This window comes from Capsicum annuum, unplaced genomic scaffold (assembly GCF_002878395.1).
Source record: "Capsicum annuum cultivar UCD-10X-F1 unplaced genomic scaffold, UCD10Xv1.1 ctg1489, whole genome shotgun sequence".
Lineage (NCBI taxonomy): Eukaryota > Viridiplantae > Streptophyta > Magnoliopsida > Solanales > Solanaceae > Capsicum > Capsicum annuum.
Window position 1 is genome coordinate 3,342,985 of NW_025820303.1, and position 18,783 is coordinate 3,361,767.

The window sequence follows — 18,783 nt, forward strand, 5'->3', positions numbered from 1 at the left end:
CCTTTTAAGTATGATAATGCTGCGGAAACTCTACCCTCTACAGATCCACTTATAAAATTTCACTAGATATGTTGTTGTGTTGCTTGAGCACTCCTCTAGTCCAGGCTGTGAATGATGTCATTCATCACATCTCGACTCTCTGTGGGATGATGAAAGGTCTTTCATTCCACCTCTAATCAGCATTGTTCTTTAACTATGTTCTTTTACTAGCTTTGCTCATTTATGTGCATCTTCTTCAATCTCCAAATACAATACTGTAAAAACAGCAGACACATATTATAACCCCGCCCCCCACCCCCACCCCCCCTCCACCCTTCCCGGTAAAGAAAATGAACAATGGATCTAACACAACAAAGGTTACCTTTATATAGGTAAGGATTGTCAAAGACTATATAACAAGAAAACGGTGTATTCCCTCGACGAGTATTGTACACTTACATTTACAGAGAAAGGGTTTCAAAGGAAAATCCTTTAAAATACACATCCTATTGAAGCTGCTATGCCAAAGTAAATTTTAACATAATTCGAAATTAAAATAAACTGCCCTAGATCCCATGCCAGAACATCATGAGCCGGTTGCAAGAGGAAACTAGTCAACTGGAAAATGGCAAATGTTCATGCAGGAAAGTTGCACGAGCATCTGGAACCTAGGGGGGTTGCTGAATAATTTCTGGTGTGACGAGGAATTTGAACACTCACTATTGCATAATGACCAACAAAAGGAAGTTCCTGAGTTACTTCAGATAACAGATTCACTAGCTGAAGAATAACACCTAGAGCACACTTAGTTTTCTGTGCACGTGGACTCCTGCAGAACCTACTTTTCCATCGTGATCATGAAAAATAAGGGTCAAAATGCCCACCAAACACAGGACAGAACCTACGAGGAGCTTATCATACCGCTCCACCCAGTGAAATTTAAGTTGACTAGCACCATAAAATGATAGAGCCACCAGTGATGTCATTACAGTAATAGTGCTGCAAATGAAGTAAAAACTTAATGTTACGCATTGGCAAAATTCGGATACACAAAAGAAGTAAAGGTTCACCAATAGAGAAACTAATTTCTTCGGATTTTAGGCATTTAGACGTTCATCCATCCAACCTGCTTGAAATTGGGCTCTCATCGTGAGAAGGGAAAAATTACATTCTGGATATACTATACTAATTATCAATCAGATCAACACAATAGGCAAAGTTTTTAGAATATCAGATATAAATTATAACCTGATGGCTTCTAGACCGAGTCCAGCTGATGCATAACTTTGAAACTCCTAGGAGTATGAGCTAAGCACCTCTAGAAATAACTTATTGACTAGCTAACGTCCAGAAAGAGAACTGTTCCCTCCTGAAAAGTCCATTAAGAGTAAAGTACAAGGTGCACACAATCTAAACCCCCTCCTCTGTTTCCTTCTCCTTTTCTTTCAAAAAACATCAAGCCTTGTATATCATCAAGATTAACCATGTCTTGAAAAAGAATTCCGAAAACAAAAAGGTTCAGAATACAGGTGATAGTGTGAAATGAAATTTAAGTATCAAATTAGTACCTGAATAGCAAAACTATGATGGCAAGCACCATCATGGACGACGAATTTCCAACAGCAAGAAACACAGGCAGAGTGGTCGCACAAGGAGACAATGCAGGAACAAGGATAAGCCCTGCTACAGCCATTTTCTCCATGGGTTGATTGTGTGAATGGCTGTGACCACCCTTTCCAGAGAGATGCAAGATGACATAACTACCACCAAGAAATACGAGCAGTAGGGAAGCCAGTTTGTGCACTGTTTCCTCCCCAGCAATTGTGTTTGTAATTGTTATTGCCGTAATGCCCAGAAGCGAGGTGGATAATACATGCAATACTGCTCCAAATGCAGCTGCATTCAGCAGTGATGAAGCCAGTTATTATCACTCAAATAAATGGACCTCAACTGAATTTTAATTGCTTTTTAGTAATTTCACTATATCACTCCAACTTTCAGTCCGTGCTTCTTAACAAAATGTCCCCTGTTCAGATACCTCTCTCAAGCTCCTTGAAGATATAGCCTACCTTCTAAGGACTAATGATAGATCTACATCAAGCAAAGCTCAAATTATGAATATAAATAGCATATTGGTTCAATTAAAAGGGAATTGTTTGTTCAAATCTCAACATTGAACCCTCTTATTAGTCCTACTTTTCCACCCAACTACTTGATCAAGATTTCACATAGTCAGCATTATCGTCATAAACTTCATTATTACATGTCATAGAACAACCTGAAAGCATTTGCGAACAATGCAGCTGTCTGAAAACGCCACCTTTTCTACTGAAGGCAAGAGGTTATATGCAAGAAAAAGATAGAATACCAAATGATGTGAGAAGCTTCTGTATGTCTAACGTAGGCGATATTATGCTTTTAAACATGACTCCTTACTCAAAGTTAATTACCTAACTAGATCACACTTTGCTATCCACAACGCGCTTGTATCCGAGCTTCTTTAAACATCATTCACAGTGATTATTTTTGATCATTCAACGAACTTAACAATTAGCAACGAACCTATGCTCTTTAAAGAGAATGCGGGAAATAGGAGACATGCAAATTTAGTCTAGACTTGACCTCAGGAAGTCATCTCTAGAAATCTCAGATCTAACAAGTTATTATCAGTGAAGGAGCTCAAAGTACTTTCCCATCCAAGGTGTTTTCCAAGCAAGGCTTCTTAGAATCTTGTTTGCTATTTATGTTTCAAACTGCAATATCAATGACACTCACTGATTCCGTTACCAGAAATCAACATGACAATCAGAAGCAATGGTCAGGGAAGCGTGATGCGGAAAAAAGTGACGAGGCTCTGCATCACGCATTACCTGAAGCGTGAAGCGATGCTAGCGCATCATTGAAGTGAAGCAGTGAAGAAGAAGAAGTAGCAGTAGTGGTAGCCGCACAGTGAAGAAGACGAAATCGCAACAGTGGACTTCAAAGTTAATTTTAGAAAATTGCAGCAGTGGTAGTCACTGCAGTAGACTCTTTCTTTTTAATTTAAAATTGACCCTAAATATAAAATCAACATGAAATGACTCTTTTTTAAATTTAAAATTGACCCTAAACACAAAATCAGCATGATGCGCTTGCATCAGCCACACGCAGCAAGAGGGACTTGCATCGCTTTGCATCATCGCATTATGCGACGACGCGGGCGCATTTCTGAACACTGATCAGAAGACAACTGAATGAAAGCAGCTACACGATTTCTTCCATAAAAATAAAAAATCAATCACCAATGCACCAGTTCCAAACTAGTAGGACTGGCTATATGAATTTTTTGTGTCCATTCCTCTATATCCAGGGCCATTTTGTAACAAAACTGAATAATATATAAAGATAAAAGTAGTACCAAGAACCGAAGGGGTATAATAGCCAATTACTTTGTTAAAAATAAAATATGGCAGAAAATTCTTTGCTTGCCACATGATTGTGTATTGGCAGTAAATAGGAGACAGCCAAATATACAATTATCAGTGCAGAAACTACGTGTCACTTAGGATGCAGTCCCTATGTTTCGTTTTATATAGCGGTGTTTGAGTAGGCATGGAGTTCTCATTCTTTTTCGAACAGACTTAAAAGAAAAGAGTGTCATGCAGGCATGGAGTTGTCATTCTTTTTCGAACAGACTTAAGAGGAAAGAGTTTCATGCAAAAATGGAATAAGGAAGTATGTTTGAAGCAAAAAAGTTTAGATTGGATTATATTGGGAAAGGAAATAAGATTAAAATTTTTAGTGACGAGGTACAATCGGCCATTGATTAAATTTTCCCAAGGAAGGGTGAGCAGAAATAATGAAAATATATAAAAGATTAGTTGATCTAAGACCTACATAATAAATCTCAATGTAAGTTGGTTACCTACATAATAAATCTCAATGTAAGTTGGTTTTTTATGATAAGGAATCTACATGTAAGTTGATCAATCGATGTTTTCATCCTTATGAACTATTTTAAGGCAATAATGTCTTGTCCAGCATGTATACACCTCGACTAATCCAATATGTCACGTATTACAGACTACAAGTACTTTTGTTGGGTAGGCTAAAGCGGATGAGTTCACCCTAAGAAATATGCATAGATTTGAACTTAAGATCTCCAAACTATTGCTCCTATGCCTCAATAACTCGTCCATTCTTTTTGGGACCTCCTTGCCAAATAAATTTACATTGTTGTTATATTTTTCTTTTTCGACCAAAAACAACAGTTTGACCTATTATAAAGTCAAATATTAATTATCCTCGTCTATTGAGCACAATTAACTAGTTCAATCATTAAATATTGTTGCCTAGAGAAACTAGCTTTCCTTATAACGAGAAAGACAATCTAGCTTACGCTTTATGACAACTCTATATTCATTAGGCCATACCTGATACACAATCTCTTTTCCAATCATACCAAGAGAATGGTTGAGTGGGTGAGGCATAGGATTAACAACGTAAAGATCCAGGTTCAATTCCAACTACAACATTCAGTGTGAGTCTATATGCTAAGCTTTGGTAGGCAGCCTTCCTGACACCTTTACTCACATGATGTAGCATCAGTGAATTAAGGGTTAATGGACTTAAAATATCCTGGTTTTTAAAGTTTCTTACCTAAACTATCAGGTGTGCGAGTTTCCTACCTAAACTATCACCAACTATTTATCAAACACACATCAACTATCAATTATCCCCTTTTCCTACCTAAAATACCACCGTCGTTTAGGTAAGGAAAACAGTATAATTGATAGTTAAGGTGGATTATAATAAACAGTTAGTGATATAGGCATGTCTTTGACCCTTCACTCATGGACTAATCAAGGAGTGGGCAAGTTCATACCTCAGCAGCACAATACTCAATTACTACAACAACAACAGTAATCCCATAACTAGGGTCTAGGGAGGGTGGTGTGTAGGAAGCCTTACCCTACCTTGTGAAGGTAGAGAGATTGTTTCTAATAGACCCTCAAGCTCGCAACACAACTCTCAATTCCTAACACATACACAAGAAATTCACCCATTTTTCAAAATTTCCCATATTCTTCTTCCTTTCTCCACCTAATAAGTTAGTAGAGTAATCAAGGTACATGCTAATTGATAAAGAAATTAGCCCATCAACAAAAGAAAAAAAAACACAATTCAATCACATAATCAGATCCACCCATTACGAATTTTCAGCTCAATTTTTGGACAATATATATTTTTTATGACCGTGGTGTCCGGGCTAGCACCTCAACTAATTCAACAGAATATCTATCACCTCTCACCAGTAACATGTACAAGGTAACTTTGTAATTTGAACAAGAACCTTACTACTAAGGGACGACCCGGTTCATACCTACTCCGTAGGTGTCGGGGAGGGGGGACCACTCCGGGCCTGACCTACACGCCCTCACCCCAGTTTCGCTGGAGGGGCGTTTCGAACCCCCGACCCTGGCACACCACGGTAAGCAAGCTTACCGCTGAGCCAAGGCCATCCCTCAAGAACCTTACTACTAAAACAAACATTATATAATTAAATACAAAGTAAAAGAGTGATAAAAGTTGGTATGAGCAGAGACAAATACTAGGTGATTTCTTTCCATCTATACTAGGTGATTTCTTTCCATCTATACTAGGTGATTTCTTTCTAGCTTTGACGAAACGAATTACCTTGTGCCTGTTGTTGGTGGGAGGTGGTAGATGTCTGCCCAGACACCACAGTTATAAAAAAAAATTAATAAAAAATAAAAGAGTGATAGAGAAGGGTGCCCAACCACTTTTGATTACATAACAACAACTTTAACAATTATGCCACCAATTACTACTAAAAAAACATTATATATAATTAAAGACAAAATAAAAGAGAGATAAAGTAGGGTACTGACTGATTACACCACCAACCACTTTCCTCGTCTCAGGCGACAATAACTTTACCAATTACGCCACCAATTACTACTAAAAAAAGATTATACTATATAATTAAAGACAAGATAAAAGAGAGAAAGGAGGAGCGGTACTGACTGACGAAAAGGGTACGTGAAAGAGTCCATTTCTGAGCACGACCCACTATTGAAAATGGCAACCAATGTGTTGGGATGAATGAATGCAGCAGTGATACCGTTGCGATTCCTCCGATCTTAGATAGATCTTCTGCACTAAATCCCCCACTTTCCATCCTTATTTTCTGCTGATTTATTCTCAAAAATAAAAAGAAGAAACTTTTGAGATCGTTTCTCTACGAGAATTTGAATCGTATGAGAGAAAATGGCTACAGGGTGATGGTTGGGATCTCGTGTTAGTTGGAAAATTAGGTCGGAGGTGAAAAAAAATATTTAAATAAAAAATGATGACAACTATGATCGGTCAAACTTTCAATTAAATTATAATTAAGTGTAATTTTTTAAAAATATTAAATTTTTTAAATGTTCTCCAACTTCAAATTTTAAATTTTAGAATTTTTTCTTTTTTTTTATCTTTCAATCTTTTTTTCTTTTTTTCTTTCTCTCTACAAATTTCTTTCTCCTCATTTTCTTCTCCTTCTTATTTTTTTCTCTCCCTAAATTTTTCTCTTCTTCCATCTTCTGTTCTTTTTTTTCTTTCTCTTTTTATTTCATTCTTCTTTCTTTTTAATTTTCATGGAATATTTTTTTAAAAAAGAACTGAAAAATTTGAAAAAAAAAATTTTAGTTTCTTTTAAAAATGATGGAGAAATAATTCAGTAATTATGAGAATTGATTCAGCAACTACGGTAATTACTGCAATAACTACTATTAGTTATTGTGTTACAGCAACTATTGAAGTTGTTGCAGCAACTATCGAACTTACTGCAACAACTTTGACTGTTACTGCAGCAACTTCCATAGTTGTTGCAGGAACTTTCATAGTTGCTGCAACAACTTCGATACTTACTTAATTTCTGAAAAAATCTAATCGGAGAAAGAGCCCACAAAAAATTAATATTTATGGTAAAAATAGAGGTGTTGGTGTTGGTGGTGATGTCGAATGAGAAGATGACATTTGTTGTGGTGTTGATAGCGACAGTGGTAGAGGAGAAAGAAGAAAAATAGGCGATAGTTATGTAGAAGGAGAAAATAATGATGAATCTAGAAGAGGCGACAATGGTAGTGATAGTATTAGTAGAGGAAGAGGAGGTGGCAGCAGCAGCAAAAAGGGTGTGGAGGAGGAGTGGTGGTGATGGTGTAGGGATCTTTGTGTAAATAATAAAACTTGAGAGTTTTAAAATTAGTGTCATTAACAATAATCTTAAAATTATTTTTTTTACTCAATATTTAAGACTTGTGTCACTCTTTTTTAGTTTTGAAATATTTTTGTCACCCTTAATTAATTTGTCCGTGTTAGTTGCCTTTTTCGAAAAGTGGTCAAATTAATTAAGGGTGAAAAAAGGTTTCAAAACTAAAAAAGAATGACACAAGTATTAAATATTGAATAGAGCTGATAATTTTAAGATTAGTGTTAATGACACTAATTTTAAAACCTTCAAATTTTATTATTTACATAAAAATCTCTACCACATATTTACACAAAGATCCATACCCCATATTTACACAAAGATCTCTATACGATCACCACCACTCCTTCCCACACCCTTTTTTTTGCCGCCCGTCGCCGCCACCTCCTCTTCCTCCACTATTACTATCATTGCCACCTCTTCCAGATTCACCATTATTTCCTCCCTCTACATAGCTATCGCCTATTTTTCTTCTTTCTCATTTATCATCGTCGCTATCAACACCACAACAAATGTCATCTTCCCATTCAGCATCACCACCAGCACCACCACCTCTATTTTTACCACAAATATCACTTTTTCGTGAGCTCCTCCTCCAATAAGATTTTTTTTCAGAAATTAAGTATCGAAATTGCTGCAGCAACAGTCGAAGTTGTTGCAGCAACTTCGATAGTTGCTGCTGCAACTTCGATAGTTGCTGCTGCAACTTCGATATTTGCTACAGCAACTTCGATGATTGCTGTAACACAATAACTAATAGTAATTATTGCAACAATACCGTAGTTGCTGAAGCAACTCTCATAGTTGCTGAATTTGCTAAATTATTTTTTTATTCATTTTTAAAAGAAATCAAAAAATTTCTTTTCAAACTTTTCAATTTCCTTTTTAAAAATAGTCCATGAAAATTAAAAAAGGAAGAACGAAATGAAAAGAGAGAAAAAAAAAAGAGAAAATTGAAGAAGAGGAAAATCTAAAGAGAGAGAAAAAATAAAAAAAGATGGAGAGAAAGAAAAAGAAGAAAAAAGATTGAAAGATAAGAAAAGGGGGAACTCTAAAATTTGAAATTTGGAGTTGGAGGAGTTTTTACAAAATTAAAAAGTTTTTAAAAATTACACTTTACATCCCAATTAACTTAATCACAATTTAAATGAAATTTTGACCTTAGCTGGTCAAAGTTGTCACCATTTTTAATTTAAAGACTTTTGTATCACTTCCCACTTAATTTTCTCAACTAACAATAAGTGTCCACTACCGCATTCACATACAAATTTAAAAAAACAACAGAGAATAGAAATAATTATATGAGAAAAATAATTTGAAAGCCTCTCAAAGTCTTTAATTAAAAAAAGTTGACAAGTGGATCCCACAACATTATTAAGTTAAAAATAATAAAGTTACTTAAACAACTGGATAACATTAGTTGTCTCAACAACTGTCAAAGTTGTCTAACAATTATCAAAGTTGTCCAACAACTTTGCATAATTGTCGAATAACTTTGCAAAGTTATCGAACAACTTTGATAATTGTTGAGACAACTTCTATAGTTGTTGAGACAACTTTTTTAGTTATTGGAGCAAAAATATTTTAAAAAAACTAAAAAAATTATTCCTTTTACCTAATTTTTAAAACTTGAAGGACCCTCACTTAATTGAGAAACTTGCCTGTCCCTTTTAATTCAAAGTCCCTAATTTGATTGTATTATTTTTTTAATATAATAAATTTACTATTTTGAGAAATACATTACATTGTGAATAACTGTTTCTTTTTTAGTTTTCCATCCGGTGTTCGTAGCCCACATTGGAGCCCCGACTAATCTGAATCACGCGTTGTAGGGCTCATTAAGGGAATAACGCCCCCAACAGAATTTTTTCTATACCCAGGACTAGATCCGAGACCTCTCGGTTAAGGGTGGACCAGTCCCACTACTACACTATAACCCATGTTAGTCATTGTGAATAACATTTAATATTAAGAATAAGTAGATGCAAATAAATAAATTATTGATTGATTTTTCAAACTGGACAAATATTATTGGACAAATACAGGTTTCAAGGAAGTAAAAATTTTAAAATATTTATTTTGTTTCTAAGTGGTTACTTAGACTTTCAAAACTAAATTGATCATATTTTTTCAAATTTGCCCTTATTTAGATGACCAAAAATCACTAATTAGATTTCATTATCGAATGTAACTTGGAAAACGATAAAAAAATATTACTCCCTCCGTCTTATGTTAGTTGGCAATATTTCATTTACATAATGATAATCATAAATAAGAAAAATAGTTTTAGTAATTTATCCTTTAAATTTATTTATTTTTGCAAACTTTACAAATAAGTGTAAACATTTTAAAAAAGAATTAATTGTAAGGGTTATCTGAGAATATTTTAATTAATGTTTTCTTGATTTAGTAAGGTGATCAATAAATATAATACAACTATTTTTAGTAAGATGACCAACTAATGTGGAACAAAGGTAGTAGGAGTGAGTTGAGAAAATTGAAGGAAAGGTGTCTTTTAAGTCTTGAATGAAGAATTGGTGGCAGTGACCAATTTAAAGGGTCAAACATAATTAAAAAACTTGATTAGGTTAGTTGTGGACTTGATTAATATTTTCTAAACTTTTTAATCTTTTCAAAAATACAAATTAACCCACTCCCACAAAACTTCCCTCCCTCTGCAAAAATCAATCTCTCTCTCTTTATCTCGATTGTTTCTCTCTCTAACTTCTCCCACCCAAAAACTTTTCAAATTTCTCCCTTCAATCTTGTGCAACTTCAACCACTGGCAACAAATAGTTTTGAGTTCTTGCCCGTTCCTTTTTTACTTTCAACCGTCAGTCGACATGACAACATTCTCCGACGACAACAACTTCTAGTTCTTCATCATTTCTTTTCGATTTTTACAAGTAAACAATTAGGGCTTTTAAGTTATGACGAAAATGAGGAACTTGATTTGTTGGTGTTTGTTATTTTTTTTTTATGTTTTTTGTTATTTTTTTAATGTTTGTTATTTTTTAGTTGAATTTCTCATCTGGATATATCTGCTACTGCTGTTTTTTAATAATGGATAAAACATGTAACGTGAATCGAATAGATGAGTATTTGTTGCAACATATATGACTAATCTGTGCATAATCTGTTGCAATATATATGACTAATATGTTGTGCAGATTAGTAATCTATTGCAACATATATAACTAATCGGTTGCACAGATTAGTAATATATTGCAACATATATGACTAATCTGTTGCAACATACATGATTAATTTGTTGCAACAAATGAGTAATATGTTGCAACATATATGACTAATCTGTTGCAACATATATGACTAATTTATTGTAGCAAATGAGTAATTTGTTGCAACAAATGAGTAATCTATTGCAATATATATGACTAATCTGTTGCAACAGATTACTCATCTGTTGGATTCGTTTTATAGTGTTGTAATATGAATCCAACATATGGGTCATCTGTTGCAACAGATTAGTCATATATTACAACAGATTACTCACTTGTTGCAATAGATAACTCATATGTTGGATTCATGTTGCAGGTTCTATCCATTGTAGCAGTAGCATATACACCAAATAAGAAATTCAACAAAAAATATAATTTTACTTACAAAATAAGCTATGAAGTAATGTCCAAGTGGTATACGAACAAAATTTGACCTAAATTTTTTTAAAAAAATTTCAACAGGGGCACAACGAATAAGTAAAACATATGAAAAATTTCATGAAACAGGTAAATAAGACAAAAATAATATACCATACATCAAATGCAAAAGGATCAAGGGGACAAACATTTGAGTTCTCCTAAAAACGTTTAAGTTCCCTAATATTTAATTATTTTCTAATAGTTGACCCATCTGTTACAACAGATTTTCTATCTGTTTGATAATTTCCAACAAATGAATCATCTGATACAACATGCTAGTCATCTTTTGATTCAAATTAAGCAATTATTAGTAATCTAAATTGATTTAGCTAAAATTAAAAACGTCTCCAAGACAATGGGACAAACATTTGTGTTCTCCTAAAAATATTTGAGTTCCCTAGTATTTTAATTATTTTCCAATAGATTATCTATTGTTGCAACAAGTTAGTCATCTATTGTAACAGATGTTTATAACAGGTTAGTCATTTGTTTATTCAAATTAAGAAATTATTAATAATAGCTAAATTAATTTAATTAAAATTGAAGACAATCCTTTAATACAAGACCTTAGACAAGGAGACAAATGTTTGAGTTCTCCTAAAAATATTTGAGCTTTAGTATTTTAAATTGTTTTTAACATATATCGAACTCGGAATCAAAATAAGCCACGGAATTAAAAAAGTGACCAAAATAGGCCACCTATTTAAAAAGTTACCAAAATAGGCTAAACGTAATAATTTATTATATTTTCTACTTTTTTCTTAACGGTCAAGTAACGGAGTTGACTTTTACAAAAACGTAAGAATTTCTTACGTTTTACATTTTTTTTGTAAAACGTATGAAATTCTTACGTTTTATAAAAAAAAATATAAAACGTAAGAAATTCTTACGTTTTACATGATAACCGAGGAAAAAAATACAATGAATTGTCAAATCAATTAAAAAGGTACTAAAAAAAAGAGTTGTTCAACGTAACAAAAAGTTACGTTCTTAATTTTTTTTATAGCAGTGGTCCCCCACCACAATTCCTTTTTCCACAAATGTCCCATAACTTCTACTTTTTCCTCTTTTTACATATGATAATTATGAATTTTTTATTAGTTAAATTTATTTATATTTTACATGTAGTTCAAATAATTTATTTTTTCTAATAAATTTTTACGTTTTATATAAAAAAAAAAATTAAAAAGAAGTATCAATTACCTCATTAACTTAACAATTTTCTTATATTTATTCTATATAAAAAAATAATCACTTCTATCCTTAATTATCCGATTTATCTTTAAAAAAAATTATACTTTTGAGTTTTTCTCTACTCCAAAATAGTGAAATGTTGAATTATTATCGATCAAATATGCTACTATATACAAGAATTATATTTTTTTAGGAGTGTTCCTAAAAAAATATATTTTCTTATATTATTTTAGGAGTGTTCCTAAATTAAATTGTGATTTTTTACTTCATTAATTATAATGTAAAACGTATTTGTGCATGTGAGTCTCTTCAATATCCTAATCGAAACACTAATCGAAAACTTCGATGAATCACTATCCGAAAAAATTAATTTCATATTTTTAACACACCAAAAAAATATAATTATTGTATATAGTAGCATATTTGATCGACGATAATTTAACATTTTACTATTTTGGAGTAGAGAAAAACTCAAAAATATAATTTTTTTAGAGAGAAATCGTATAATTAAGTATAGAAGTGATTATTTTTTGATATAGAATAAATATAAGAAAATTGTTAAGTTAATGAGGTAATTGATCATTTTATTTTTAAAAATTTTTTATGTAAAGCGTAAATTTATTACATAGAGAAAAAATAAATTATTTGAACTACATGTAAAATATAAATAAATTTAACTAATAAAAAAATTTATAATTATCATATGTAAAAAGAGGAAAAAGTAGAAGTGATGGGACATTTGTGGAAAAAGGAATTGTGGGTGGGGGACAACTGCTATAAAAAAATTAAGAACGTAACTTTTTGTTTTGTTGAGCAACTCATTTTTAGTATCTTTTTAATTGATTTGATAATTTACTACATTTTTTCCTCAGTCATCGTGTAAAATGTAAGAAATTCTTACGTTTTATATTTTTTATAAAACGTAAGAATTTTTTACATTTTACAAAAAAAATGTAAAACATAAGAAATTGTAAAAGTCAACTCCGTTAATTGATCGTTAAGAAAAAAATAGAAAACGTAATAAATTATTACATTTAGCCCATTTTAGTAACTTCTTAAATAGGTGACCTATTTTGGTCACTTTTTAAATTCTGTGGCTCATTTTGGTTCTGAGTTCACATATATCTTATCTATTTAATAATTTCCAATAGATGAGTTATATGTTGCAACAATTTAGTCATCTGTTGCAATAGATATCTATATTTATTGGATAATTTTCAATAGATGAGTTAGCTATTGCAACATGTTAGTCATCTGTTGCAACATATGTCTATATATGTTTGATCATTTTTAACAAATGTCTATAACTGTTTGTTCTTTTCTAACAGATTACTCATCTATTGCAATATGTTAATTGAAATCGTAATTGAACTTATCAATTCATCTTTAATTTTAGTTAAATCAATATTTTTATTACTAATAGTGTCTTAATTTGAATCATTTCAAATAAAATTGGTCAATTAACACTTTACTCAAGATGAATACACTTAGATAATCATGTAATTACTATGAGATTAATTGAAATCGTAAGTAAATTATCAATTCATCTTTACTTTTAGTTAAATCAATTTAGTTATTACTAACAATTACTTAATTTTAATTATTTCAAATCAAATTGGTCAATTGATCATTCTATTTAACACGAAACACTTAGTTGATCAGGTAATTACTATAAAATTAATTGAAATTGTAAGTCAACTTACTAATTCATCTTTAATTTTAGTTAAATCCATATAGTTATTTCTAATCATGGCTTGGTTTGAATCATTCCAAATAAAATTGGTCAATTGATCACTCTACTCAGGACGAACACACTTAGTTGATCGTGTAATTACCATGAGATTGATTAAAACAGTAATTGAACTTATTAATACTAGTTAAATCAATTTAGTTATTACTAATATAATGACTTAATATGAATCAATAGATAACTAAGATGTTGCAAAAGATGAGTAATCTGTTGAAAATGACCAAATAGATAAAGACATCTGTTGCAACAGATTAGTCACCTATTGCAATAGATTAGTAATCTGTTGGAAATAACAAACAGATAAAGTCATATGTTGCAACAGATTGGTCATCTATTGTAAATGACCAACAGATAAAGACATCTGTTACAACAGATGACTAATCTATTGCAATATATGTGTATATCTGTTTAATAATTTTCAACAAATGACTCATCTGTTGCAACAGATTAAAGCTGTTGCAATAGGTTATATACTTAAATGATCATGTAATTACTATGAGATTAATTGAAATTGTAATTATTAAATCAAGTTGCCTATTACTAATAATGGCTTAATTTGAATCATTTCAAATAAAATTAGTCAATCGATGACTCTACTCATAACGAACACACTAAGATGATCGTGTAATTAATATGAGAATAATTGAGATAGTAATTGAACTTATCGATTCATCTTTAACTTTAATTATATCAATGTAGTTATTACTAATAATAACTTAATTTGAATTATTTCAAATAAAATTGGTCAATTAACACTTTACTCAAGACGAATACACTTAGATGGTCATGTAATTACTAACTATGAGATTAATTGAAATCGTAATTAAAATTATCAATTCATCTTTAATTTTAGTTAAATTAATTTAATTATTACTAATAATTGCTTGATTTTAATTATTTCAAAAGAAATTGGTCAATTGATCATTCTACTTAAGACGAAACACTTAGTTGATCATGTAATTACTATAAAATTAATTGAAATTGTAAGTCAACTTACTAATTCATCTTTAGTTTTAGTTAAATAAATATAGTTATTTCTAATTATGATTTGATTTTAATCATTTCAAATAAAATTGGTCAATTGATCACTCTACTCAGGACGAACACATTTAGTTGATAGTGTAATTACCATGAGATTAATTGAAACTGTAATTGAACTTATTAATTCATGTCTAATTCTAGTTAAATAAATTTAGTTATTACTAATATAGTGGCTTAATATGAATCAATAAATGACTAACATGTTTTAGAAGATGAGTAATCTATTGAGAATGACTAAACAGATAAAGACATCTATTGGAAATGACCAAACAGATAAAGACATCTGTTGGAAATGACCAAACAAATATAGACATATGTTGCAACAAATGACTAACCTATTGCAATAAATGACACATCTATTGAAAATTATCAAACAACTATAGACATCTGTTGCAATAGATGACTAAGTTGTTGCAACAGATGACTCATCTGTTAAAAATTATCAAACATATAGGATATATGTTGAAAAATAATTTAAAATAGTAAGGCTCAGATGTTTTTAAGAGAACTCAAATATTTGTCCCCTTGTCTAAGGTATTGTCTTTAATTTTAGTTAAATCAATTTAGTTATTACTAAAAATTGCTTAATTTGAATCATTTTAAATAAAATTTATCAATTGATCATTTTATTAAGGACAAACACATTAATTGAAATTGTAAGTGGACTTATCAATTCATCTTTAATTTAGTCAAAATCAATTTATTTATTACTAATAAGGACTTAATTTGAATCATTTGAAATAAAATTGGTCGATTGATCACTCTCCTCGAGACGAATACATATAGTTGATCATGTAATTACTATGAGATTAATTGAAATTGTAAGTGAACTTATCAATTCATATTTAATTTTAGTTTTATCAATTTAGTTATTATGAATAATGGCTTAATTTGATTCATTTCAAATAAAATTGGTCAATTGATCACTCTAATCATGACGAATACACTTAGTTGATAATTTGATTACTATGAGATTAATTGAAATTGTAAGTTTATCTTTAATTGTAGTTAAATCAATTTAGTTGTTACTAATAATATCTTAATTTGAATCATTTCAAATATAATTGGTCGATTGATCACTCTACTCGGGACGAATACACTTAGTCAATCATGTAATTACGATGAGATTAATTGAAATTGTTAGTGAACTCATTAATTCAAGTTTAATTTTAGTTAAATCAACATAGTTAGTACTAATAATGGCTTAATTTGAATCATTTAAAATAAAATTGGTCAATTAATTATTCTACTAAGGATGAAACACTTAATTGATTATTTAATTATTGAGATTAATTGAAATCGTAATTGAACTTACTAATTCATCTTTAATTTTAGTTAAATCAATGTAGTTATTTCTAATAATGTTTTAATTTGAATTATTTCACATAAAATTTGTCAATTAATCATTCTACTCAGTACGAAACACTTAATTGATCATGTAATTACTATGACATTAATTGAAATCGTAATTGAACTTACTGATTCATCTTTAGTTTTAGTTAAATTAATATAGTTATTTCTAATGATGACTTAGTTTGAATCATTTCAAATAAAATTGGTCAATTGATCACTCTACTCAGGACGAACATACTTAGTTGATCGTGTAATTACCATGAGATTAATTGAAACTATAATTGAACTTATTAATTCATATTTTATTTTAGTAATCAATTTAGTTATTACTAATAATGACTTAATGTGAATCAATAGATGATTAACATGTTACAATAGATGAGTAATCTGTTGGAAATGACCAAACAAATAAAAACATCTGTTGAAAATGACCAAACAGCTATAGACATCTGTTGCAACAAATGCTCACTTGTTGCAACAACTAATTCATCTATTGAAAATTATCAAACAGATATAGACATCTATTGCAACATATGACTAAGTTGTTGCAACATATGACTCATTTGTTGGAAATTACTAAATAGACAAAATATGTGTTGAAAAACAATTTAAAATACTAAAGCTCAAATATTTTTTAGGAGAACTCAAATGCTCTCCCCCTTGTCTAAGGTCTTGTCTTCAATTTTAGTTAAATAAATTTAATTATTATTAGTAATTGCTTAATTTAAATCAACAAATGACTAACCTGTTATAAGCATTTGTTGCAACAAATGACTAACTTGTTATAACAAATAGGTGATCTGTTGGAAAATAATTAAAATACTAGAAAACTCAAACATTTTTAGGAGAACTCAAATGTTTGTCCCATTGTCTTAAAGAATTGTCTTTGATTTTAGCTAAATCAATTTAGTTATTACTAATAATTGCTTAATTTGAATCAACAGATAACTGACATGATGCAACAGATGATTCATCTATTGGAAATTATCAAACAGATAGAAAATCTGTTATAATAGATGGGTTATCCATTAGAAAGCAATTAAAATACTAGGGAACTTAAGTATTTTTAGGAGAACTCAAACGTTTGTCCCCCCAATCCTTTTGCATTTGATGTATGATACACTATTTTTGTCTTCTTTACCTATTTCATGAAATTTTTAATGTGTTTCATTTATTCGTTGTGCCCTTGTTGAAATTTTGTTCATATATCACTTGGACATTACTTCATAGGTAATTTTGTTAGTATAATTATGATTTTTGTTGAATTTTTTATTTGATATATTTGCTACTGCTACAATGAATAAAACCTGCAACATGAATCCAATATATGAGTCATTTATTACAACAAGTGAGTAATCTATTACAACATATGACTAATCTGTTGCAACAGATGACCTATATGTTGGACTCATGTTACAACACTATAATACAAATCCACCAGATGAGTAATCTGTTGCAACAGATTAGTCATATATGTTGCAACAGATTACTCATATGTTGCAACAGATTAGTCAATATATTGCAACAGGTTACTCATCTGTTGGATTCACGTTACATGTTTTATCTACTATTGAAAAAACAGCAGTATCAGATACAACCAGATGAGAAATTCAACTAAAAATTATAATTTTACTTACTAATATCACCTATAAGTAATTCCCAAGTGATATACGAATAAAATTTGACCTAAAAAAATTTGATCAAGTAGCAATAGTAGCGGTAACAACAATATTCAACAACAAGAAGATGATGATGAACAAGCAGAGATGATAATGAAGAACAAGATGATGATAATGAAGAAGAAGATGATGAATAAAGCAACAAAAACAATGAACAACAAAAATCACGAAGAGAGAGAAAACTGCAGTAAATGAGAAGAGAGAGAAACGTGCCTTTTTTCCCCTTCATTTCTAGTTATATTAGGTTTTACATTGGATCAAAGTATAAATTAAAAACTTATGGGTTATTTTCAAACTTTTCTTACTTTCTTAATCCTTAATAAAGTAATTGTCACCTCCACTCAATTATTAAGAATTGTGTCACCCACACTTCATTTTAAAACTCTTTTGTCACCTAGAGCCCAAGGCCCCGAGTGAGTTAGTAAAAATACTTCTATTTTTCTAAAAGAGTAGTCTCAAATAATGTGACCAACCCAAAAGAATCACATACTCCATCCGTTTCAAAATAGTTGATCCTCTTTCTAAAAATGTTTATATTAATTTAATTGTCCCTTTTAAGAAATCAAGAGTATTTTATTATATTCTTTCAATAGTAACCTTATTATTAAATGACTAAACAAAATATATATACTCAAATTTATATTTTCAAATCATAATTAATAAGACTAATTTGATAAAGTAAATTTTAATAAATACTTTTTAAAGAAAGTGTCAAGTCAATTACTCTGTTAGATTGGTTTTACGTAGTCTTTGTTGACTTGCTGAGTTAATTTTTAAATGGTCCCTCAATTAAAGTTAAAATAAAAAAAAATCAATATTGTATTATTAACAGAGTAGATATTAAATGATTTAAATGAATATTTATCTTTTTTT

At 30.5% G+C, this 18,783-nt stretch overlaps 1 protein-coding gene across 1 annotated transcript; it reads right to left on the reverse strand.

Annotated features, from left to right (window-relative positions):
- Positions 1–391: 391 nt before the first annotated feature.
- Positions 392–6,543, reverse strand: LOC124890262. Its single transcript, XM_047402100.1, has 3 exons — positions 6,007–6,543; positions 1,548–1,875; positions 392–978 (listed from the first exon to the last, which is right to left on the reverse strand). Exons 1-3 carry the CDS (start codon positions 6,158–6,160, stop codon positions 774–776), a joined length of 687 nt encoding a protein of 228 aa, XP_047258056.1. The 5' UTR covers positions 6,161–6,543; the 3' UTR covers positions 392–773.
- Between the last annotated feature and the right edge of the window lie 12,240 nt (positions 6,544–18,783).